The 26,192-nt window shown below is 32.3% G+C and overlaps 1 protein-coding gene across 2 annotated transcripts in view; it reads right to left on the bottom strand.

Moving 5' to 3' along the window:
- LOC111059538 (phenoloxidase-activating factor 1) overlaps positions 1-26,192 on the bottom strand; it is a 56,837-nt gene that overhangs the window by 7,169 nt on the left and 23,476 nt on the right. For both annotated transcript variants that reach the window (XR_005571094.1, XM_022347179.2), the window contains exons 2-6: positions 18,200-18,955; positions 11,765-11,868; positions 8,905-9,011; positions 7,301-7,545; positions 4,380-4,531 (exon numbers count right to left, since the gene is read on the bottom strand). Coding sequence is in view for 1 of the 2 variants with exons in the window: in XM_022347179.2 (XP_022202871.2) it covers positions 4,380-4,531; positions 7,301-7,545; positions 8,905-9,011; positions 11,765-11,868; positions 18,200-18,955 (1,364 nt within the window). In the remaining variant the exon portion in view is untranslated. The remainder of the gene's footprint in view (positions 1-4,379; positions 4,532-7,300; positions 7,546-8,904; positions 9,012-11,764; positions 11,869-18,199; positions 18,956-26,192) is intronic.

Below are 26,192 nucleotides of genomic sequence, written 5' to 3'. Positions count from 1 at the left end.
AATTTAAAACGTTGTGTTATATTATCAATTGAAATGAGTTAAAGGCTAAAATTTTTCTAAAGTGTTTTGTAATTGATATTTTTTTTTAATTTTAAAACTGTTTGTTCTATAAATTTTGATATGATTGATTATCGTTTGAAATGGATGCTGGAGTGTATGTAGAATTTTTAGTGGGGTTTGTTGATTAGAATTTTGCTGGTATGTGATTGTTTTTTGAGATGGAAACCCATTATTGCCTAAAGAAGGAATAACAGAGGTTATGACTTAGAGAGGCAGTAATGAGATAATATTTTTTGTGTTGATTACTTATGTTGATTGCCATAGATGCAAATTAATGATTAATAATGTTGATTGCCATAGATGCAAAATGATGATTAATTATGAATATTGTTTGCCTTTGAAGCAAAATATTATTGATGTTTTGAATGGTTTCTTGTTTAATGTTTGATAGTAAAGTTTTGTCATGAAATGTAGTTTGTGTTTAGAACATTGAAAAGTCGAAATAAACTATAGTATCCAACAAACGATGATTAACAATATTAGATAATTTGCTTTTTATACAATTTTTGAACAAAATTAAAACTAAATAATTTTGAAACCCTGAATGATAAATCATAAATGTGAAATGAACATGCTATAAATGAAATGTTATATTAAATAATAATGAAATGCAAATATATTATGAAATGATTGAATAGAAAACCAAATGTCTGAAATTATTGAAATATGTATTGAAATTAAATTTTTGTTGTGTTGTTATGATGTTTGTTTTTTACAATTTTGATAATGATACAGGGTGTTATGAAATTATATTTCTATTTTGAAGAATGGATTAAAATTTTGATATTTGAACAGTGAATAGATGAAAATGAATGATTTTTTTTTTAAATTTATCATTGATATGTCCATATTTCACAATTTATGTATTGCTGACTGTATAATAAGATGTTAACAAATTTCAATTTCATAGATACTTAAAATAAATTTTATGTGTATTAGATTGTATTGATAGCCTGATCAAGTTTTTCTTCTTAGTTTATAAGCATTTTAAGACAACAGGTACAGCACAGACATTAACATTGAAATAGTTATCATGTGAATCTCGAAATCAGTAACAAGTGAACGCCATGAAGAGTGTTAAGAACATTTGGGTGATTTTCAAACTAGTGTGACATAACTACGCCAATATCTACGCCTAAATCTACGCTGCAGCCAATACCAATAACTACGCTAATGTCAACGCCAATAACTACGCCAAAATCTACGCCGATGCCTGTGCTGATGTCAACGCCGATGCCTGCGCCGAAGCCAATATCTGCGCCAATGCTGATGCCAAAATCTGCGCCAATGCTGATGCCAACAACAAAAATCAAAGCCAAAAAATCTGCGCCAATGCTGATGCCAACAACAAAAATCAATGCCGATGCCTGCGCCAATGCCAATAGCTACGTCAATGCCTGCGCCAATGCCAAAATCTGCGCCAATGCTGCACCAATGCCAATAGCTTCGCCAATGCCAAAATCTGCGCCAATGCCAATATCAACGCCGATGCCACAGCCGACACCAAAGCATACGCCAATAGCAATGCCAATGCTTATTGCTGACTCTGTATCTCAAACTTCAACACTACTGCATTACCTGGAGGTAATTGCCATCCATGTTCACATTCACAACTTTGAATTCAGAAGAACAGTCACAGTATCATGAAAGAATTGATTCAAAAAATCCTCTCCTAAATTATTCCTGTATGCAGAACTCTAAACCTTGAAAACTGAAAATATCAAAAAACCAAACCTTACCTAAATTAATCCTCACCTAAATTAATCCTGTATGCAGCGTCTATCTCTTTTCCAAAAAAAATGAATTACATTGTCATTTCAAGCCTGAAATGTACATTGTATAATTACAAATATGATACAAAATTTATGTGACTCTGTATTGAATTTGGAATGCAGCCGTCTACTACAAACATGAAGCAATGCTAACTGAGATGTCACCTGTATCGAGTTTGGTATGCAGCAGTCGACTACAAGTATCAGCCCAACACTACGTGCATCCAGATCAGCCCAACACTAACGTCATCACACTGGAGTCACACTAAACTGAAAATCATACTGAGTGCCTTAACGGACTGTTTTCAAAAAATGTGCATCAATAAAATCAACCGCGTCAATAGTGAAAGAAATGAACATTTTTTGATTTATTGAAATTTTATGTGAAAATTAAAATGTAACAATTCTCAATTCATTTAAAAAAAAATAATAATAATAATAATAATAATTTTTTTATTCAACATACTAAAATTTTTTTTATGCAATAAAAATTAAATTTTTCTATCTATTAAATTTGTGTGCAATTTCAAAAAACTTTTCTTTACATATTAAACTTTCTGTTGAGATATTTTTCTTTAAATTATAAAGCTAAATCAAAAGTAATATTGATATTCTATATTTTGAGATATTGTTTGGAAACATATAACAAACGCTATTGATGAATTTTTATAATAATTTTCAATATTTTTGGATGACATGTAATGTTTTTCTAGAAAAAATTGTTACTGTTCTCGAATTTAAATTTCAACAATTTTCATTAGGGTCAATGTAAATTTTTTCTTTAAATTTTTCAAACAGTAAAATTTTTTTATGTCAAGAGGGGGGTATTTGTAATATTACATTTTTCTTCTCACATTGGAATCGAATCTTCAATTCGAGATCTATGGAACTTTATAGTAAATGTCAGAGTTATCAATAGACGGATAAACTTTTTGATGGAGAATTTATTATCGTAAATGTTTGTTGCATTGTTCCATAAGGTCACCGAGGTAGGGTTAACAAATTACTAAATAAATCGTTTATTTGAATAGAATATATGTATAAAAATTTAAAATAACATTTTCAAAATAAAGTTTTATTGAGAACAGATGTAGAATGTGAATTCTAAACTTATAAGTTATAATTTTGTGTTGACGTGTCTGTAAAGATCGATATTGAACAGGGCGTTGTCTTTCGTGACTGGCAACTTGTGTTTTTTTTCCTGTTGGACCTTCTTCTGAATATATGGCTGGCTGTTGCTTGTATAATTTTGTGCTCTGAATTATTGTCTGTTTAAATGAATTTATTAATGTTTTAGATTGAAGTTTATATAAATTTTTGTGCAAAATTCGCTATTAGTGTAGTAAAGCCAATAGCCACTGTGTTTCAACTGTAAACTAGATAAGTATATTTTAGTTCGTAGTTACTTGAAATCATTAAGCTTATAAGTTATTGTTCGTTTTATAATTCTGTGTTTTTGCCAAAATTTTCATCTGAAGATTATAAGTTAATTTGCTCTGAAAACTGGATTTCTCATTCATAGGCAATAGATCCATTCACAGTTTATCAAGTATCTATTTTATTGGAGCCGACAACTTTCCTTAGTGTGACAGGTGTTATATGCTATTCCAACCGTTTAAGGAAAAATTGGTAGCACGGCAATAATTTAAGCCGTCAATGGGCCTTACGACTGTCATACTTCAGCCGGGACCGACAGTTTAACGTGCCCATCCGATAACACGGGAGTGATCTGTTTAAAAAACTTTTGGCTCTCAGTGGGGTTTGAACCCGGGATCTCTATGCTGCTAAGCAAGCACTCTATCCACTGGACCACGGATCACTCCGTGATAATGAACCACTAAAAATATCAGAGTGTAAAAAGTATGGCCAAATTAAATTGCAAGAATTTTGTCATATCTATTAAATTTTTACTGATATAGGATCTGATTGATCCTATCTTCAAAGTAGATGATACATATAGTGATATCAGAGTGCAAAATTTCTAAAAACCTTGTGTATACATCGACGCGCAGTTGAAAAAGGATCATACCTGTCAAATTTCATGAAAATCTATGTTTCGCGTTTGGCCGTAATCGCGTTACATACAGACAGACAAAAGCAAATCGAGTTGAAACATAGACCTTACTACGTTCGGTCAATTATTCTCCAATTCAAGCTATAAAAATTATCAAAAATCTGTCAAAACATTCTCCAATATATTAGGTATTTCAATTTTATCACTTTATCCCTTTAATTATAATATTACTCAAATTATTGATATAAACTATTTTCTTTGTGTGAGTCTATTCCTCACAAATGTCAGAGTTATATTTGAAGGTACTTCATTAGCAATTTTTGAGATGAAGTTACTTCCTCTTGCAAGAGACACAGCCTCAAAAAAAATCAAATAGTATGAAGAAGGCTCCTTACATGGACTAGGCCTAATGCCTGACACAAGTTTATTAAGTTTATTATAACTAGAGTTGATGTATTGTCTATACAAGTGGAGTGATTTTATAAACAAATAAATATATTCAAAAGTAATAAGAATTTCAACATTTCACTCACCAGACAAGTATCCCGGCCATTTCCCCCTGCACAAACCATTTCGTCGACTATGCCCTGGGTCAAAGCGGGATTCCTGAAAATCCTTCGACACTCTTCATTGCTGATCACATTGATGTCAACTTTTTGAAGTTTATCTGTCGCGGATTGTTCAACTGGAAATATATCATTGAAAAATATTATTGGCGAAGTATAAGATTGTAGAAAAATATTGAAGTTGCTTTCCATGACAAATATTTATTTATATTTTTCTACAACCCTCAATTTAGCCAACCCTCAATTCAGCAAATAATTATTATTTATGATTTGTGCATGACATAAATAAAATGTATCGAATTAAATAGTAGTCTAAGCTACAGTCTGAATTGTTATTATACTGCTTTGCTAATTTGGGAAAATGATCAACTTAACTTCAAATCAAATGTAATATTTTCCCACATTTTGGCCACACAGTCCAACCCATAAGAGCAAGCGCCCCTGGTGTCAGGATTATGAAGCTCCTCTTCAGGAGTGAAATGCATTCCTCAACACTCCAAGAAAAGTAAGTGTTTTCCAAATATTTACAAGTAACACAGTGTCTGAACTAAAACAGAGTTATTAATAAATATTTGGGAGACAATAATATAAATTCAGATTGTAGCGTACTATTCAATTCAATTTATTCTAAAATTTGAGGATTGTAGAAGATTATTTGCGATGAGGAAGCTGTATAATAACAATTCAGATTGTAGAGTACTATATCTAATTCAATTCATTTTATCAATGTCGTGCAAAAATTATAAATAATAATTTTATTTGCTAAATTGAGGGTTGTAGAAAAATATCAATAAATATTAGGTAGACAATAATATAAATTCATAGATTGTTGCGTAGGTCTACTATTTAATTCGATTCATTTTATTAATGTCATGCACAAAAATCATGGATAATAATAATAATTATTGGCTAGATTGAGGGTTGTAGGAAAATATTAATAAATATTTGGAAGACAATAATATAAATTCATAGATTGTAGCATGGGCCAACTATTTAATTCGATACATTTTATCAATGTATCAGGCACAAATCATGAATAATAATAATTATTGGCTAAATTGAGAGATCTAAAAAATTATTTGTGATGGAGATCGGAATAATAACAATTCCGATTGTAGCCTACTACTAAATTCAATGAATTTCATCGATGTCATGCATTGTATGTAATTTTCAGAATATTGGCATAGCTTGCATACAAATAAAACATGACACTCGAAAGAATAAGACGTTGATGTTGTCAACACCACTATATTATTTTCATGTTGAAAACATCAGCAACGTCTAATTCTTTCAATTATGGCGAAATATCACAACATATCTTACCAGACAATCAAAGAAATAAGACAAAGTCACATACATTAAGGCTGTGCAAAGGCTAAAAATAAACTTTCTACTGGTGATATTTTTCAAAGTTTTTCGATTTGTATATCATCAAGCTATCGAAATGAAAAAGTTTTTTCAGGAAAACATTTTTTTCCTATCATTAATTTTTGAGATATGAGCGCCTAAAGTTTAGCATTTTGGGACAGAACTTTTCACATTCGGTAAGAGATAAATCCATGAAATTTAGAAGATAGATTCTTCATTGTATATTGTTGATCTAATAAAATAAAAATTTTCTAAAAATATCAATTTTTGAGAAAGTTATTCAATTTACCATAAATGACCAAAAATAACTTTCTTGAATTGACTAACTTAAATTGAATAACTTTCTCAAAAATTGGAATTTTCAGGGAATTTTTATTTTATTAGATCAACAATACAATGAAGATCTATCTTCTGAATCTCATGGATTTATCTCTTACCAAATTTGAAATGTTCTGTCCCAGAATGCTAAACCTTTTCATTTCAATAGCATGATGATATACAAATCGAAAAACTTTGAAAAATATCACCAGTAGAAAGTTTATTTTTAGCCTTTGCACAGCCTTAAACAAATGAGATAAAATTTGTAATTTAAAAAATGAACATTAATAATATCACACTTGGAAATCAGTTCTATTGTTCGTCAATGTTATAAAAACATTTCTGAATTGGAGAAAAATTAATGAGACTACTCTAGCCTAGACTCAATCAATAGGTACTTTGATAGTGAAGTACGGTAGGCTACAACCAAAGCACTCGAAACAGGAAAAAAACACATTGAAATTATGGTATCTGTAAAGTATATTCAATTACTACTCTACTACAAACTACTCTAGAACATGGTACGCCATAGTGGAGTAGATCATTTGCCACACAGAAAAAAATAAACATGTAGAGGACACATTAAAAGATTTTTTGTAACTAACTATTGTATGTAATTGTAATTTATCTAATATTTTCTGTAATTGATGTTGTAGTTTTAGTTTTTTTTTTTTTGGAAATAAACATTTATTAAAGGTGTTATGACCTCAATCATTGAATTGAATATGATCATTATTAAACGAAAATCCAAAGTTAAAAATGCTGTAAACCATTTTTTCAACAGCATTTGAACAAATGCCATTTTTCATCAACTTCCATCTGTGGATATAATCACTGAATACATTGCAGGTAAAAACAACAGGCATTCGCCCAAAACTGCTTTAAACCTTAATTTGGAATTCACGGTCTAGAGGTTATGTAAATAATAACTTAATTCACACACTATTTTGAGTCCAAAAAATGTATGTATTACAATAATTTTGGATTTATCAGATTAATTAATTTCAAAATACAAATCCAAACCAAAATCTTCCTTCACAATCACAAAAAATTTCACTTAAATCCACAAATTATACTTATGTTAAAATTCTAAACATGTTAGAATTATTAAAACGTGGACCTCACAATAGATCTCCTTATTATAAAAAATTAGACCTAATTATTCAAAATTAATATTTTTAGATCACTTTTCTAGAACTCACTTATATTGCGCTTGCCCCACCCAGTAGCGGTGGCTCTGGTGACGTCATCATCGGGCTGCGCAAGACAGGCGGGATGCGCATGCGCAGTGAAGTGTACGGGCCAACTGAGCTCCAAGAGCGCAATGTCGAAGTACTTTTTGTCGCTCCAGCGCGGGTGGTTGATCGTGCGTTTCACGTCTACGTCCTGATAGGTCGCGTCAGGCCGGTTCAGGTTTAGTGTGCCCATGCGCACTTTTACTGGTCTCCTGGAATAGAATAGAATAAAATAGAATAAAATAGAATATAGAGCCATAGGAAAGAGCAATAGGAACATTCACACTGAACGCTTGCACTTGCTGGTTGTGTTCAGTGTGAGCAGCTACATGCAAGTCACAACGTATTTCAATGACACTTTTAAAATTTTGCTTTTTGTCTCATGCATGATCTGACGTGCACTCGAACATATACGCATTCAATGTGATCACACTCTTGAATAAACAAGAATGAAGAATGAGTAGAAGAATGTTACATAATTGAACCAAGAGGAAGCACCAATTACTGTAATTATATCTTTACTTTACTTTACTTGTTCGTCACAATTACTGAACTGCATTAAGGGAGCAACGATCCCGCAGTATATGACACGTCAAAGTTTAATCTAATATCTACCATCCCTCCTATTTCAACACTACAGATCCCACATAACATACATCAATCAAACACTATTCAACAAGGAAGTCTGCTAACCTGTACGGACACAATACAATAAGGAATTCCCTGAGTGTTTTTTTGAACTCCTTCAAGCCATCAATTTCTCTTATGTGAGATGGGATTGAATTAAATATTTTCATTCCCATATAAAACGAGCCACTCTCCAGCAGGCTTAGTCTGTGATGTGGGTAAACAAAACCTCTAAATCGAGTATTATGGGGATGACTCACCTGGTTCTCCTCATACATTCGTCTATTTTTAAAAACGAAGATTGCTAAATCTAATATATAAATAGCAGGAGCCGTATCCTATATTTTCTCACAGTATGTTTGCAGTTATTGTGTGTGTTTGTTGAAGTATTGTTCCACGGAACCATCTATCACCCGAAGAACAGTCATTTCATAGATAGAAACTAGAGAGAACTTCATCAAAGTATCTGAAGTAAAATAGAAATTCACACTATGAACAGAGATATTGTGGAATTTCTCTATATTAAAGTGAAATAGAAATGATATTGTTTGTGGAACTGACATTATCATTTTCAATTTACCTTAAAATAGAAATTTCATTTGAATATAGAATCCAAACTTGATTCTAAGCTCGACTAAAATATTCAAGCTTTTCCAATAAATTTCTGCTTTGTCGAATAAATTCTTAGACTCATGAGGTGTCAAATTTGGAAAATCGAACAATCTGATTAAGGCTCAACTCACACTTACGCGACTCAGGCCGAGAAAGAGACTCGACTCTAGTCGAGAGCATGTGTTTCCAAATGGTGACACTCTGACCAGTCGGTTCTAGTCTCCGCGACGCCACGATTTGAAGTAGTGTGAGTTGAGCCTAAGAGTAAGATTGGAGCACTTGAATAGATAAATTAATATTAATATAGGTTTTAGAAGCATTCTATTTCTCACCTGCTTGGAGTGACGCAGTGAGCCGCCGTTAGAACATAGTCCTTGCTTATAAGGCTGCCTCCACAGTTCCACGATATTTCTGTCGGATTACTGTAGCCAAGTGCCACCTGCAAATAATAAAATTAATAGTTGTCATAGACAGTGGCGGTTCTAGACATAAAAAACTGGGTAGGCAAAACTTATCATACTGTAGGTCTATTCATAGACCTAGGGTGGGGCTACTTAAGTAATTCATGTAAAAAAGACGTCAAAGCATATAGGTATTAAATGAAGATGTATTAATAAATATAAAAATTGTTAATACTCATATTTAATTGTTCAATTCGACACTATTTTGCTAATAGGCCAACCATAATTTTGCTGTTTTAATCATTCTTTCAAATAATATTTCAATTTGATAGGCTATTTATTTGGAACATCGAAGGAAATTTCTGAAATAAATACACATTTTAGTATTCATGAAATCAACGGTTTATTACACTTTAACATTATTTAGAACATAGAGTAATACATTTTATATTTACAACTGTAGTCTTCTTTGCCCAACATTGCTGAACGCCTCTAAGATTTTTTCAGGGTTCTTAATCAGCCCCTTTCACTTTCCTCTCGTTCAATAGATAAAATTGGAAGATTAGTTAGACGTTGTGTTGTCATTGTAGACCTGAGGTATGTTTTCCCCGTTCTAAGCATAGAAAGCCCTGCGTTCACGCACTGCAAATGTGGCATAGTAATAGAATAAAAACCATTTTCTGTTGAATCATCTAAAATATAACTCATGACTATAAACATTTAAATATACTTCCAAAATTTATTTTTTTATTTAACATTTTTAGGTTTACATGAAAAATTTTAAAAAAATCTCATAAAAACTGGGTAGGCGGCCGCCTACCCAGCCTAGGCCTATAACCGCCACTGGTCATAGAAGGATGAAGTTTAAATAATTAAACGTGCTGAGTCTAGATTATGAAGGTATTCGAGACAAATTGTGTGATACTAGAATAATAAGAATAATATCCTCTATTAGGCGTTGTTGGGTCTTTAAGACTCCCCTAAAACTTAACCTTTATAGCCTACTGGAACAGCATATGGAATATAAGTATTTATGAGCTACATTCGTCATTGAAAGCAATTAAACGATACAGGAGATAGTTGAGCGCATAATTTTAATGGATATTTCAATATTACTGGATTATCTTCTTGAAATGTATGTATTTAGGGCTACTCATGTTTTATTTATGAAATAACATTATAGTACCCTTTTTGAAAAGTTTATGTAACAAAAAAACACAGATTGAAACAACCAGTTTCAATGTTTCACATCATTTCCAGGTTTTAAAAATAAATTTCAAATAAACGTTTTACATAGACCGTTTAATTGGATTATTTTTTAGCAAAACTTTTATTTGAAATTTATTTTTAAAACCTAAAGATGATGTGAAACATCGAAACTAGTTCGTTGTTGGTTATCCATCTTGTTTTCACTATTACTATTACTATCATATTTAATAAAACTTTTAATTGAAAAAACATTCACATTTTTTGATGTGGCGACGTCCGTTTCGTGCTGGTATTGCACATTTTCAAGCCAAACAGAAACTGAAGTGTTTAAGGTTACGAGGGTGAAATTTGGTCAGAGTGGGGGTGGAGAGGAGAAAATAGTATATTTCGCACCTAGAGCAGAAAATTAGATTTTTCCGGCTCGAAAAAAGAATGAGAGCCGGAAAAACATTTTTGCCCGTGATGTGAACGCTTTTTTCTCCACACACAAAAATAAACATATATATATATATAATATAATATATATAAATAATATATATATATATATATATATATATATATATATATATATATATATATATATGAGAATAGTTGTTTACTAAGCACTTCCAGAAGCGGAAGTGGAAGGTGATAGCTCTAGCAAATCTGAGGTAGTCTGAATATCAGGAAATAGTTGTCCAAGTATTTTTATTTTTTATTCTGATTTGTTTAAATAACCTAAAAGATGATGTTCAATTATGTGGGAGGTTGAGTTTATACTTTTTTATTCTTTCAAATGACAATAAGATGATATTATTATGAATGTTTCAATTATTGAATAATGAACACAAATTATGAAAAGTTTTTTGATCAGCTGTTTTTTAATCACCTTTCTTAGTTCCATGTTAGCGGCTGGAAAGGGTACTCTTTCCGGCCTAGGCCGGAAAGAGACCTGTTCTGACGTCAGACGAGAGTCGTCTGTGAACAATGTCTTTCAGATCTACGTAGGGACTGGAAAACAGCTGCTTTCTGTGCAGTGTGGCAAAAACGTTTTTGACGTGACAACGTCTTATAAATTGGTTTGCCGGGAGACACTTCAAGAAACTGCATTACGTTCCCACGTTATGCGCTCACAATGAGAGCGAGTGAGAGCGTTCGCTTCGGTTCACGGTCGTCTGGAAAGAGCACGAATAGGAGCAGTGGCGAGCAACGCACGCAGCAGCAAACCCGAAGGCATTCACCTGGAGAGAGAGTGAAACGGAGCAGTCAACCTGCGCAGGCGCCGCAAGCAATCTCCTGCGACTGCGCCACTAATTTAAAATTTCAAGTCAATGGTTGTCTCTCTCGCTCTTAGGTGGGCGCGGGCTAACCATGCCCGAGTGGAAGGGACGCGTGCCTCTCATTCACTCTCATTGTGAGTTATTATTTCATCCTTCTTCCTACTATACGAATGAATATTCACATTAAAATTATTTTACCACTCAAAGTCGTTGTCACGTAAAACTTTCGCCCGTATACCGACTTTACAGGCAACCATGCAATTTTTTTTTCAACACAATTTTTACCTGATTGGTGAGAATTAATGATGTGATTGTATGCTTACCATGTGTGGAAATTCGGCAGTTTCAGCATCACTTCCCCCCACGATTAGTTGAAGAGGGCCAGAGCATTGGGCATTTGTCAGCATTCTCTTGTACTCCTCACATACTAAAACAATAAGAATATACAGTAAATATGATGATAAAACAATGGAATGTTTTCTAGAAATATCACAAATTTATTGCAAAATAATATACATGTTTCAAAAATACATCAAGAATGTACCTAAATATTATGATGAAACAATATTGTATGTTTCCTAGAAATATCACAAATTTATAGCAAAATAACAGACATGTTTCAAAGATATAGAAATGTTGAAAAATGTGTAATTTTTCAATAAATTCGATCGTGATATTCCTAGACAACTTTCCAGTTTGTTTCATTACGGTATTTATTTAGTAATGTACAATTATTATACTTATATGTGAGAAGGCATAACAGACTTATGTCCAAAACTGTCCTTTCTCAAATTTATACTACAGTACAAATTAGAATTTAGGTTAAGCACTTATTAAAATAGCAATTGATATTTAGGGATAAATATCACTAGAACTTTTTGTGTAGTTGAGAAGTTGATATTGTGGTAATTATTCATATTGAATGGGAAAGACTAAGAAATTGTCAAAAACCACAGATTTATTGATACTTAGAAAGACCGGTTTCGATTATTATACCATTGTCAATCTCTGATCATTGTTTATCTAAGTCTCTAAAGTATCTAAGTATCAATAAATTTAATCTGTGGTTTTTGACAATTTATTGCTTTGTCTTTTCCATTCAATCACTAGAACCCACCAACAACCGTATCTGCGGTGGAAAATGAATGGATTTCATTCATAGATTTACTTATATTTATTACACCCAGATAACTTGTGAAAGAGAACAACAGGTTTAAGCCCAACACCGTCCTTTTTCTAATGTATAATAATTTTCCATAATGTATAAATATTATTTATAACAGCAAAGTCCAAGTATTAACAGTAAGTCGACAGGGTGATTAAGTATTATATATTGAAACTCATGATATTATTAAATATTGTCACAGTAAAAGTGAAAAATAAATTCATTGGAGAAATTTGACTGCTAGTCGTTCTATTTCATAACAAAAAAGTGATTGAGAAACAGTTCATATTCAAATTCATTTACATTCCCTTCATATGTAGGGTTGTATTTGATATGATTGTATTTTATATGATTGAAAACAACATTGAAGAATATAAATACCTAGTAATATAAATCTTAAAAACTATACCCTTTTTAAAATTGTTTAAACACAACCTGTTTCGGCTATAAATGATGGCTCAAGTGAAGCACTTGATAATGGCATCATTTATAGCCGAAACATGTTATGAGTAAACAATCTTAAAAAGGGTACTTGGTTTTCTATTACTATTTATATTCAAGAGTAGCCCTAAAGAAAAAAGACAACATTGAAGAAATATTGTCTATTTACCTACTTATATGTTTACAGACAGAATAGACAGTACTGGTATATCTCATTCTACTGATCAATAAAATTTAGAGAAGTTATAAAAAAAATTATTATTATAAACTCTAATTGGCCCTACACTACCTCTCATGAAAATATTGTTCCTCAATACTTTCAGTGACGAATATAAGGAAAACTGTGTTGAAGAAACTTTATAAAAATATTAGTAGCTTACTTTTCTCCAAATATGAGGAAAAATGAAAATCGTCACCACTCCAACACAAAAATGGAAAATTTCACAGAAAAATATCTCATACGTGATCTGATTGTTGTATTAAGGAATATCCTATAGCAATTTTCCAGCATCATAAACAACATGAGTTGAAGGAACACACTCAATTTTATTATTTAAAATATTTGAAATCTCTCTCAAATGCATTCTGAATAGTCAGAAGCTTTTAAAGTTTCTATGAAGCTATTTCAAAGTTTTCAATAAAAGGTTAGATGATATTTTGAAAGAAAATTTCTAGAATAAAAATATTCAATGTGTGTGGAAGGATTCTAAAACCTGAAACTTTGAAAATTTCTTCGCAAACTCTGTAGCATAATATATGATACACCTACTAAAAGTTTTTATATTGTTTTTATTAATTTGAAAAAAATAGTTCATATAAGTGAGTGATTTCAGAAGCTATGCTATAAAAAATTGAGGCAACCTGTTTACTTTTGTAATTCACTTTAAAAGAATGTGATACAAATACGTCATTGGGTAATTAATCATCTAATGACAATAGAATGAGAGCAATTATTGATTACATCGTGAGGTAATTATTTGGAGCAACTCTCAACAAATAGATTTCATGACTGCACACACCAATAACAAAATATTATTATAGTATTTCTATCTATACCCTGAATTCCCTGAGACTAACGAAACGATGGATAAGGATGATATAAAAATAATACCGAGGGGACAATTTAATAAAAGCCTGTATTTGATTTTTTCCAAGGATAGAATATCTGGACCTCAGAACCAGAGGACCTTAACTCCAAAAATGGCATTTTCAGGTTTTTGCATAAAACGACTTATTTAGGTTCCCTCTTTCAGTGCCAAAAAGCATTAACTCCAGAGTTACTTCGTTTTCAAGATAACAAGGATTAGACAGTAGTAACTCCAATATTCTCCCAAAACCAAACAGTAGTAAGTCCACCTTACTACTGTCTAGCTCTAAAGAATTCCAATGCCAAGAATAGTAATTGCAGATACTATTCTTTGGCTCTAAACAGATTATGAGGCTATTTCACGTAAGTCCCACTCCCAGCGCTAGTGTATCTAAGTGCTTCCGTATCAGCGTATCTTAGCTATCGAAAAGAAAGTTTAATAGACTGGCTAAAACAGCTGGGAGACAGATCATGCTCAGCGCACTCTGGTGATCAATGTCTTAGGTTTGTTTTATTTATTAATGAAATTTATTCAATCTATTATTGAAATACTTTGCCAGAGATATCTATTATTTGTGAAATATTGAGGATTGTCTTCAATTATAATCTATAAGAAACCAGAAAACCGGTAACATCAAATGAGAAGAAGTACGATCTAATATTAATAAAGAGTTCTGGAGTCCCGAAAAATCATGGGAGTGCAAAAGGCAGTTTGTTAATTCTTGTATGAATGTAAAGGACATCCAACGTAGAAGACCAACTAATGACGATTCAAAGAAGAGAACAAAATCAATTGATCATTTCTTTTCAGTTGATGGGAATAAAATCAAAGTTTGTAAAGCATTTTTCCTATCAACCCTATGCATTTCAGAGACATTTTTACGAAATTCCTTGGAAAAAATTTCTGATGTGGGCCTCATAACAGAGGAAAAAAGGGGAAAGCACAAGCCTTCAACTAAAATTTCAGAAGACATAATTGAAGGCATTAAACAACATATCAATAAGTATCCAAAATATGAGAGTCACTACAGTAGAGAAAAAACAAACCGTCTTTATCTTGGTCATCACTTGAACATTTCTATTATGTACAAAAATTACTTAGAAGAGTGCAAAACCAATGGAGCAAAAGAAGGCAAAGAATGGATTTTCAGAAAAGTTTTCAACGAAGATTTTAACATTTCCTTCAAATTACCCAACAATGATACATGTGACACATGTGACCTCTATGCTTGTAAGCTGAAGAGTGCAAAGACGGATGAGGAGAGTAGAAGAATAAAGGATGAACTAAATGAACATCAAAAAGACGCTGAGTCACGATATAAACTAAAAAAAGAAGACAAACTTGAAGAAAAAGATAAAACAACTGTGAAAGTGGTCATGGCAGACCTCCAAAAATGTCTACCTACTCCAAACCTATCAAATTCCCAAAGCTTCTATTTGAGAAAACTTTGGACTCTAAATTATACAATTCATAGCTCTAATAAAACCTACTGTATGCTATGGGATGAATCGACGGCAGGTCGCGGTGGCAACGAGATAGCCTCATGCTTCTACACATGGGCAATTGAGGCAGGGTTGAAAGATGACCCGGATTTAGAAAATTTGATTGTGTGGACAGATAGTTGTCCCGGGCAGAATAGAAACTTGATGATGGTGTTGATGTACATGTGTCTATTGAATATAAGTAAAACATTGAAAGTAATCAATCACAAGTTTCTTTTGAGAGGACACACACACATGGAAGTGGACAGTGACCACAGTGTCATTGAGAGAGCGTCAAAGAAGGCACCCAGTCACTCAATTTTCACATGCAATGACTGGGTGAATGTAATCACAAATGCAAAAAAGACAGGCCCACCTTTCAATGTTGTGAGAATGATGCTGGAAAATTTTTGTCCTTCACATCGCTGACAGAAAGATCAGGACCTCTTATTCAGAGGAAGCAATGTATTGATGGAAGCAGCTTTCAAATTTCGTCGGCAGTATGGTTTCAAGTGAAAAAAAATGAACCAGGGAAGTTATTCTTCAAAAATTCATTTGAAGAAAGTGAATTCAAGTGCGTCGATCTAGTTCGAAACAGAAGAAAGGATGTCTCTATTCCTGAAGAGCTACCACAGCTGAGAGCACAAAGGAAGAAAATAAGCAATGCTAAATACCAAGATCTTCAAATTCTCTTGAAATGGGTTCCTGAAGAATATCATGGGTTTTTTCAAAGTCTTCCCCATGGCGATGAAGGCAATGATGTTTTAGATGAAGTTTAATAATTAAATTGCTGTTCATTTATCAATTATTCAAATGCCAACATTATTATCTATATAATAAATTTTATCTTCATGAAAATATATGGTATGCTTTTCATTGCAACTCACATAGGAATCCTTTATCAAAATGATTTGATGAAATAAGACTAATTCATTATGTGGTGTTAGTTCAGAGCCTGATGAACCAGGAATTGAAACACATAAATGATTCCACTTCAAGCTTGTCATGCAACACGGCATTGAACTTGTGAATTATTCTGGATATTTTACAAAGTAATGAACATTTAAAAAATTGACAAAAATCACTATTTCAGTATTGAACCATTACTACGTATACCTGACGTATATCTGACGCCAAATAGTCAGGCGGTTTCGTGGGTCTCTTGTAAGTGATGTAACTTAGTAACAGTTGATATAAAGCATCTAGTGCCTCTTCTAATTTTAAAAACATTATCGAGGTCCTAGCCAAATAAGAACTCTAATTGACAACATCAGCTGTTGGAGAGCACGAGAGACCCACGAAACTACCTAACTATTTGGCCTCAGCTATACAATACACATCTTAAGATTTTGAAAACTTGAAAAATTTCAAGTTTGTATGTTATCTGAAATTTGAATTAAGAAAGTACATACACACAGAATACCTAGAACTTTATTGGTAGTAGGATTTGAGCTTGATTTAAATAAAGATAAATAACTTACAAAAGAAATATTCTAGATTATAATAATATATTATGCTATTTTACAAATAAATTAAAATTACATGTCACCACCCAGCAAGGGCAAAACCCTGACCGCTGAGTGAGAGTATCAGCTGTTTAGACAATATAAAAATTTATTTACTAATAATCAAAGCTACAAAAAATCGAATAAATTACTAGTAATTATAATATTTGACTGATGTCGAAGAAAAAATTTTGTATCACCCACTTATTTATCTGTTCCATCCTTTGTCTACCCCTATTAGAAAGATATTCTGACAATGCATTTGGCATTATATTTATTATTTTTGAGCTAAGATACCCCAATTTTCTTCGCACTATTGTCAAATCTGAATAGTTAATATTATAAATGTTATGAGATGTAACTCTCAGGTTATACATAGAAACGTTATTATTCACTGTAAATTACTCCTTCCTCATCCATGCATAAAGTTTCTTTATATAAATTTGACGTACTGTCATCACTTTAAATTCGGCAAATGTTTCACTACTAGAAAAAGCTCTTGGCTTATTAAGAATTGCTTTTATTATCATTTTTTGAAATGTAAAAATTTTATTCATGAAAACATCATACGCTCCTCCCCATACCACTAACCCATATTGCAGCACCGATTGAACATAGGCAAAGTAAAGGACCCTAAGTAATTTAATGTCTAATATTTTACGGACTTTATAAAATATAAAGGAAATAAATTTTAAGCGTTTACAAATATATTCTATATGAGGCTCCCACTTAAAGTTACAATCAACCATGATGCCCAGATACTTTATAGATTTTTCATTTTTTAGTTGAGGGCATGCACAATCCTTCCATTTCTCAAAATCACAATTTGTATGTATTTTTAAATTCATAGCATCATTTGATTGACCAAATATTGTAGGAGAAAATGTAATATATTTAGTTTTTGATGTATTTATACTCAATGTATTAATATCAAGCCATTGTTTAACAATGGATATTACTCTTTCTGTTTAAATTTGGATTTTTTTGGGTGCTGGTAACATTCTGCCACACATCCTACATCCTCCCTATAATAACATAATATCTTAAAACAATTATTCAAACTTAAAAGTTCACTCACCAATACTGCTAATACGAGGTTTTCCATAGCCGCTATCACCCTGTTTATTTCTGGTGTTGTTTTTCTTAGGCGCTGAACTCCAGATGAACGGCTCTTCAGTTGTGGTCGTTCTACGAAGACCGGATCCTGAGTTTGTTGGGGGTCTTCGATTGTTGTTGCTATTGTTGTTGGATGGGGGTCTTCGATTGTTGTTGTTGTTAAAATTATTGTTGTTGTTGTTGTTGACAGAGCTCCAACTATCAGGCGCCAAATCTGGGAACTGCGACTGCACCGGAACGTTTGAGAAAGAGGACTCCCCGATATTGGCTCCGTTCTGGGGCCGCCAGGTGTTCTGTACCGGTTTCTCGTGCAGCGAGGGACGCCTGGTCGTCTCCTGGCCCCAAATTTGGGGCCGCATCTGAGCCCTGCCCACACCACCCCAACCATTAGACTCGGGATCAGTGATAAGTGCTGGAGTGTCGTAGCTATTTGCTGGATTGTCGTAGATCAGATTTGTCTGCTTCCTGTTGTCATCTGCCGTGTTGAAGGGTTCGTCGTTGAGGTCGAAATCGAAAAAGGGTCGATTGCTGTTGGGGGTGAAGGGTTGTCGAGGAAAGGGTCTAGGGCTGAAGACCCTTGGACAGCAGACAATGGGACCAGTGTGGTCAAAGCCACACATGACAGGGCTCTTGCCGCTAGCTCTCATGCGGGGAAGTTGGCTGCACTGGGCAATTGGCTTGCATGTGCCTGCGCCCGAGTTTGAGTTGCATGTTGCACCTGAAAACACAAACAAAAATATGAAATCAACTTGAGAAAATGAACAGACAACATAATAATATAAGTGATTAGTTTTAGAATAGTCCACATTATAATGGAAGTGTTTAATAAGCAATAATGGTATTGCTATCCTTGTCTATCATTCAACAAAGCGAATAGCGCTGTCTCTTTCTCGCTTTGCTATGTTGCCAGATCGTCTTCTAACAATGAGGTCGACGTTATAAATGAAAGTGTTCAATAAGCAATGGTATTGCTATCCTTGTCTATCATTCAACAAAGAGGATAGCGCTGTTTCTCTCTCGCTTTATTGCTCTGTTGCCAGATTGTCTTTTAACAATGTAGAATTAATAATTGAATCGGCCTGAGGAGAAAGGAACATGTCAAAATTTTTAAATTTTTTTATGGTTGAAATGAGTTGTTTACTGTGGGATACATCGATTGGAGTTGAAAGGGAACATATCAGCACTCTCTTTATTCGAGAAACAGATATCGTATTTTTGCTGTACTGGAGTGAAAGAGAACTAGTCATGACACACATGTTTCCTTTCAACGCCGAACATTCGGCGAACATTCATCATGAGTAGAAGGAATTTAACAAAAAACTCAAAGGGGTGAATCTTATGTAGGTAAGTGCTTATACTGGATTAAAATATTGTTGTCTTAAAAGAGTTTGCACCCTAATGACAAAAAACAATCTTGAAATTATCAATACTTTTATCTGTATTAAGTTTTTTATCTCCCCTGAAAATTTATGATTTTTGACATGTTCCCTTTCTCTTCAGACCGATTTAATTAAGATATTTCATCTTAATTATGAAAATTCATCATGAAATTCTTGAAAACTATAATTTCTTGCTCAATAAAATATAATTGTTTACCATATTTTAAACGAGAATGTACAGTTACGGTAATATTTCATCAATAAACCTGTATCAGATACCGTCTATAGAAGTCATTAGTTACATCTGGTAACACCTAATATTATTGCTGACGCTGTATTCCATTGTAATGCTCGATCATAGTACTTTTACCTTTTAGTCAGTCTACTGCCAAACTTCACCGAGAGCACTTCTCTCTTATTCGCTGTATATTTTATAACTATGTGTTTGAAAATAAATATTTCTTTTTAAGAAGGTGTTTGATTACCCCAGAACTATAACTTTTGACAAGACTGAGGATCGGCAACATTGTTCTCCTATCTTTCTCCACTGCTATTATAACGTGGATCTCACTCTAGTAAGCTTTCAATTTTTTTATGACATGATAACGGTTTTTAGGGTTTTCTTTTACCATAATCAAGTCACCAAATCATAGAAATAATTGAATCAATAATGGGATAAATAATGCAATACAAGTCGGAAAACGGACACATAATAGTATTCTACAATATTATATTATTGATGTTGCTTTCCATGACAAAACACTATTAAATAATTTTGTTGTATCTTCTTAAAATGTATGAAATCAGGGCTACTTTCTTGTATTTATAAAATAGAATTGTAGTACCCTTTTGGAATTAATAAAATAATAGAATAAGAATGCAAGTTATATTTGATAGGGTACTATAATTCTATTTTAAAAACTTTGTTGTAGTTCAGAAACTGTGTTACATTTGTATATATTTGAAAAAAAATACTTTTCTTGGCGAATTGAGGTATGCATTTCACTCCTGAGGAGGAGCTTATATTTACAAACGTTTATATTTACAAATATTTTATACATATTAATTACAGATTTAATAACATAGTGTCTAAACTACAACTAAGTTAATTAATTATTCAAGTAGCCTACTATAAAGTTTTAATTCTCCATTTTGAGAGTTTAGTGTGAAAGAGGGCTGGCTGTTCTAACTCCGCACTTCTAGTAGGTAGGTCAAAAAATGATAATAGACATTCTATTCTATTTTTGAAATTCATCAGTTATTGAATCAATTCCGTTGAACAATGAATCAATCTTAAACAAATCAATAGTTCAGTGTAAAAGAGGGCCGGCTGCGCCCTATCTCTGCCCTCGTGGGTAGAAATAGATAAAATAGTGACCCCCTGGGTTGGAGAACTTGCACATTATATTGTCATCTTTAAAACCAGCAACTCTTTAATATACAGAGTTGGTGAAAATTATGGATAAACAGCTTAATATTTCTTTTGCAAGAATAATTTGACAGTGGGTTTCATTGGGGATACTATTTGAAATTGAAAAATACTCAAAATTAGGATATTATCTCATTGATGATAGAGATTCTAATCTATTTTTGAAATACACACAGTAGTAAAAACAATTCTATTTAAACTGCGACTTAAAGTCTCAAATGAATCAATAAGAAGAAGCTCATTGATACTAATTGAAATCCTGACACAACCTTGAACCTAGTAATTCAAATTAATTGCTCATAATTTGAAAAACAAGACAGCAATTACAAATATGCGTCTCACTTAGTCATCTGAGAATATGCGTTTCACTTACAGTAAGTAGCCTATACTCCTCAATGCATGCAATTCACATAATTTATGAGCAAAATGCTTTACAGGAATAATACACAGGAATTTGCATTACTGGTAACAAAAATAATAATAAAAAACTCAGTTTAATAATAGAGGTTTGCATAATCATACTGTATCCATAAATAGGGATATTATCATGTTAGTTGGATTCAAATAAAAATCGCATAGATTTATGAGTTACTGGGGAAATTTGTATGGGATAAATTTGTAAGTAGAATTGGAATGCATCCAAACTAGCATTAAGCTGTTGTCCATATATATATATATATATATATATAATATATATATATATATATATATATATATAATATATATATATATATATAATATATATATATATATATATCTATATATATATATATATATATTATATATATATATATATATATATATATACATAGATCATATATATATATATATATATATATATATATATATATATATTATATATATATATATATATATATATATATATATATATATATATATATATATATATATATATATTATATATATATATATATATATATATATATATATATATATATAATATATATATATATATATATATATATATATACTTTAATAAGAAATGACTAGCTGGAGTTAGCTCAGTTTGCGCATCGTCATAAATACATACTACAATATCTCATATAGTCATATTGGAAGGCTTCTCATCCTTCTCCAATTCATTATTATTTGGTTATTTGATCAGATATAGTGAATTACATCAGCGTATGCTATCTTTTGTCTATAGAAAAATATAGTGAAAATAATTATGAAAATGAAGTAATAAAATAGGTCATGATTTTTTACAAATATTTCCAAAAATTATCCAGTAAGTTTTACATTTTAGCCAGAAAACATTGCATAAGTCTTCAAAAATTGTATTTTTTGAATGCTTGGAATTAAAAGTACGGTAATCTATTTCTCTCAAAAGGTTGATAGGGAGATTTTCCTATTATTTAAATCAGTAGCTAAAAAATTATAGCATAACATACCGTAAAAAAAAGATAAATTCATACTGGTAGAGGACTCGATCTATCTTTCATATCAATAGCCACTACTTAATTTTCAACATACAAGTGAATTAATAGGCTTCGAATACTTGACACATAGAAGGCTGGATTGTCTAGTTTTTTCATTGCATTTAAGGACTGAAAATGATTTTTATCCATAATTCTAACCTCAAATGGTAATTTATTAAACAGCTTAATAGTCATGTAACGCCAATTTTTCTGAGCAGTAGTCCAATAGTGAGAGTCAATCCTTATATTTAGCCTACTTCTTGTATTGTAATCGTGAGTCTCGGCATTCAGAGTATATTTGTGCACATGCTTCCTCATATATAACAAGCATGTAAATATATATAGAGAGGGAAGAGTCAACATTTTTAAGTTCAAGAAAAGGGGCTTACAAGTTGCCAGTGGTGGCGCATGACAAATTATTCTTATTGCTTTCTTCTGAAGCTTGAAGAGTGTCGGTGACATAGAGCTATTTCCCCACAATTGAATACCGTATGCCAAATGACTATAAATATGAGCATAATATACATTTATCATCACCTCATGTCTTACAATATTTCTTAACCTACGTAACATGAAAATTCCCTTTGCAAGCTTACTACATACATCAAGAACATGATCTTTCCAATTAAGATTGGTGTCAAGTGTTAATCCTAGAAATTTGAAGGAACTGAGTTTTTCTGATTTTCTGCTGAAAGTGAATTGCAGGTCCTTTGTTTTAAGCTTGTTAAGACATAGAGCGTTAGAAGCACACCAATCTTCAATTGCTGTTGTGCAATTCTCAGTTGTAGTGTTGATTGAAGCTTCATTAAGACCACTAACTCTTAGTCCTAAATCATCTGCAAAAAGGTATGGGTGACTATCATTACAACATTCATTGATAAAATTAGGCAAGTCATTTATATAGATTATAAATAGAAGTGGTCCCAGTATAGATCCCTGTGGGACCCCGAAATTTATCATCTCACCACTTGAGAATTCCCCATTTTCAATTACATATTGTAGCCTGTTGCTGAGATAGGAGTCAATGAGATTTACTGCTGCCCTGTCAAGACCATAGTAAGATACCTAATCACATAGTTTTCCATGCTCTACTGTGTCAAATGCACGTGACAGATCAAAGGATCTTAGATTAACTTTTCTCTTTTGTTCCAAACTACTTATAATATCATGTACTAGATCCAACACATTGTCGCATGTACTCAAGTTTTTTCTGAATCCGTACTGATTTTTTGATAGTAATTTGCTATTTTCGAAGTATTCAGCTAGTTGCTTGTGGAGGAGCTTTTCAAATATCTTGGAAAATATCTGCACTATGCAAATGGGTCTGTAATTTTCTATTTTCGACTTGTCACCTTTCTTATGAGTAGGCATCATTTTAACTTTTTTTAGGCCGTCAGGGAATATGCCAAAGTCTATACATTTATTGAATAAGTGTGTCAATACTTCAGAGACCCTATTAGCAGCTAATTTCACAATAAAAGAGTTTAAGCCATATACATCCAAGCAGTTACTGTTACCTATTCCATTAATAGCAGCAAATACCTCTTCAACTTTAACATGACTGAAGCTGAACTTCGTAACTGGTTGTGGTATTTTCTTGACATAATAGCTGGAATCAAAATTGCTCTTGGGAATGGTTCCTATCTGCTTGTCCACTCTATCTATAAAAAATCTATTTTTGTCATTGATTGGCATATCACATTCAATTTTGGAAGATTTACTATTCCTACAAACATGTCTGTTAACTATTTCCCAAGCCGCTTTAGTTTTGTTTTTACTATCTGAAATAAATTTACTGTTAAATTCAAGTTTGGCTTTTTTTATTGCTAATTTATATTGCTTTTTACTATTATTATACTCCTCTTTTATTGTGTCACTAAGGCAGTCTTTATACAAATAGAATAATTGTTCACACTTTATTTTTAACATTTGCAGTTCAGGTGTATACCATTTATTATAATCTCTACTCTGATATATCTTCCTTTTAACTAGCGGATAAGCCATATTAACCGCCCCCATAAACAAGCTTTGAAATTTTTGTATTTTATGACTAATAATTATTATCATCAAGCTCATAGACTGAAATCCAGTTTAAGGATTCTAGATATGCCAGGAATAGGTTTGTCCTATCTGCACTAATTTGTCTTAGTAGTATTGTTTTTTTTCTTTTTATCGATACAAGACTTTTTTTCAATTTTAACTTTTAGACTCAAGGCATAATGATCTGAAACAATTGTATGTAATACTTTACTCTCCCATCGGCTGAAATGTAAATCAGTGGCAATGTTGTCTATACACGATCCTTGTGAATTAATATTATTAATGTTTGGTCTGGTTATTTCCTTAGTTGTAATAGACATATTAAAACTAGCCAACAAGGTACATAGTTCATCTCTGTTCTCTGATTCAACATTGAAATCGACATTAAAATCAGCTCCCAAAATAACATTACAATTAAAATTAAACAAATAACTCAAAATTTCATTAAGCACCTCTAGGAATTTTCTAAAATTGCTCGTTGAAACACTATATGGCCTATAAACAGATACAACAATAATATTCAATTCCGGTATTCTAATAGCGCATGCTTCACATATCATTTCCACTGACAAATCCCTTATTTTCTCTATTTCCCTGAATTCAAGCTCATTTCTCAAAAAGATAGCAGCCCCTCCATGAATTCTATTGTTTCTAACAAAATATGAACCTAACTTGAATCTATCAACACTTACATAGATTACATCATCCTTATTCAGCCAATGCTCGCTCAACAATACAATTTCAGTATTATTCTCATGCAAAATAGTTTCCAGGTAATCAATTTTATTACCTAGTCCCTGAACATTCCAGGAGAGTAGATTCACATCAGAATCCTGATATCTCACGCTATCTAGAGGTTTAATACTACTTGCATGATAAATTGAAACATTAGAGTGATTCCTTACATTAGTTGAAAAATTAGCCAAATTATCATTTTTGTCAATGTTTACAAGTTTAAATCAAGAGATACATCTTTATCAGTTTCATAATTCAAATAGGCTTCCTCTTCATTATCATAATCTGAAGTGACATCAGCATTACTACTCAAACATTGACTTTTTTCCCTATGATTACACGGCTGTACCTGATCGCTGATTGCCTGCTGCTTGATTTGATTGTAAATTAATTTGCTTTAGTTCGACCTTTCCCTTTCTATTCATATGAAGTCCATGTCGCGTGTGCTTATTTCTTTCAAACATCCATATATTGATGATGTTTACATTGAACATGTAAGGTAGACTACAAATCACACGATTCAATTTAGAAATCATTTTGTTCTCATTTGAGTCAGCTTGCAAGTCATATCTGTAAGGCACCGTGGTTACTATGATATTCTTATCACAATTTGCTCTTACAGTTCTCACAAGATGATCTGCATATTCTTCAATATCTCTATCACTAAAATATTTATCTACACTATTTGTTCCTCCTATTATGATATTCCAATCATTTTTCGACTGATGACTATGATCTGCACTAAGAAAAGTATTTGAAAGTTTTTGAAACGGGGCCCCAGAAGAAATGTAGGCCGTGCACTTATAGGAAGGTAGCAAGCGTTGTAGAAGCTCTCTGATTCCCCTGCCGTGACTATCAGCCTATATGTTGATATTTCCATCGCAGTCCTCTGTCGGTGGACATCCTTTTATAGCTTTAGAAGGGGGGCTTCGG

This window comes from Nilaparvata lugens, chromosome 4, assembly GCF_014356525.2.
Source record: "Nilaparvata lugens isolate BPH chromosome 4, ASM1435652v1, whole genome shotgun sequence".
Classification (NCBI taxonomy): Eukaryota; Metazoa; Arthropoda; class Insecta; order Hemiptera; family Delphacidae; genus Nilaparvata; species Nilaparvata lugens.
Note: the sequence above shows the minus strand (reverse complement) of the source record. Positions and strands in the feature narration are given on the sequence as shown.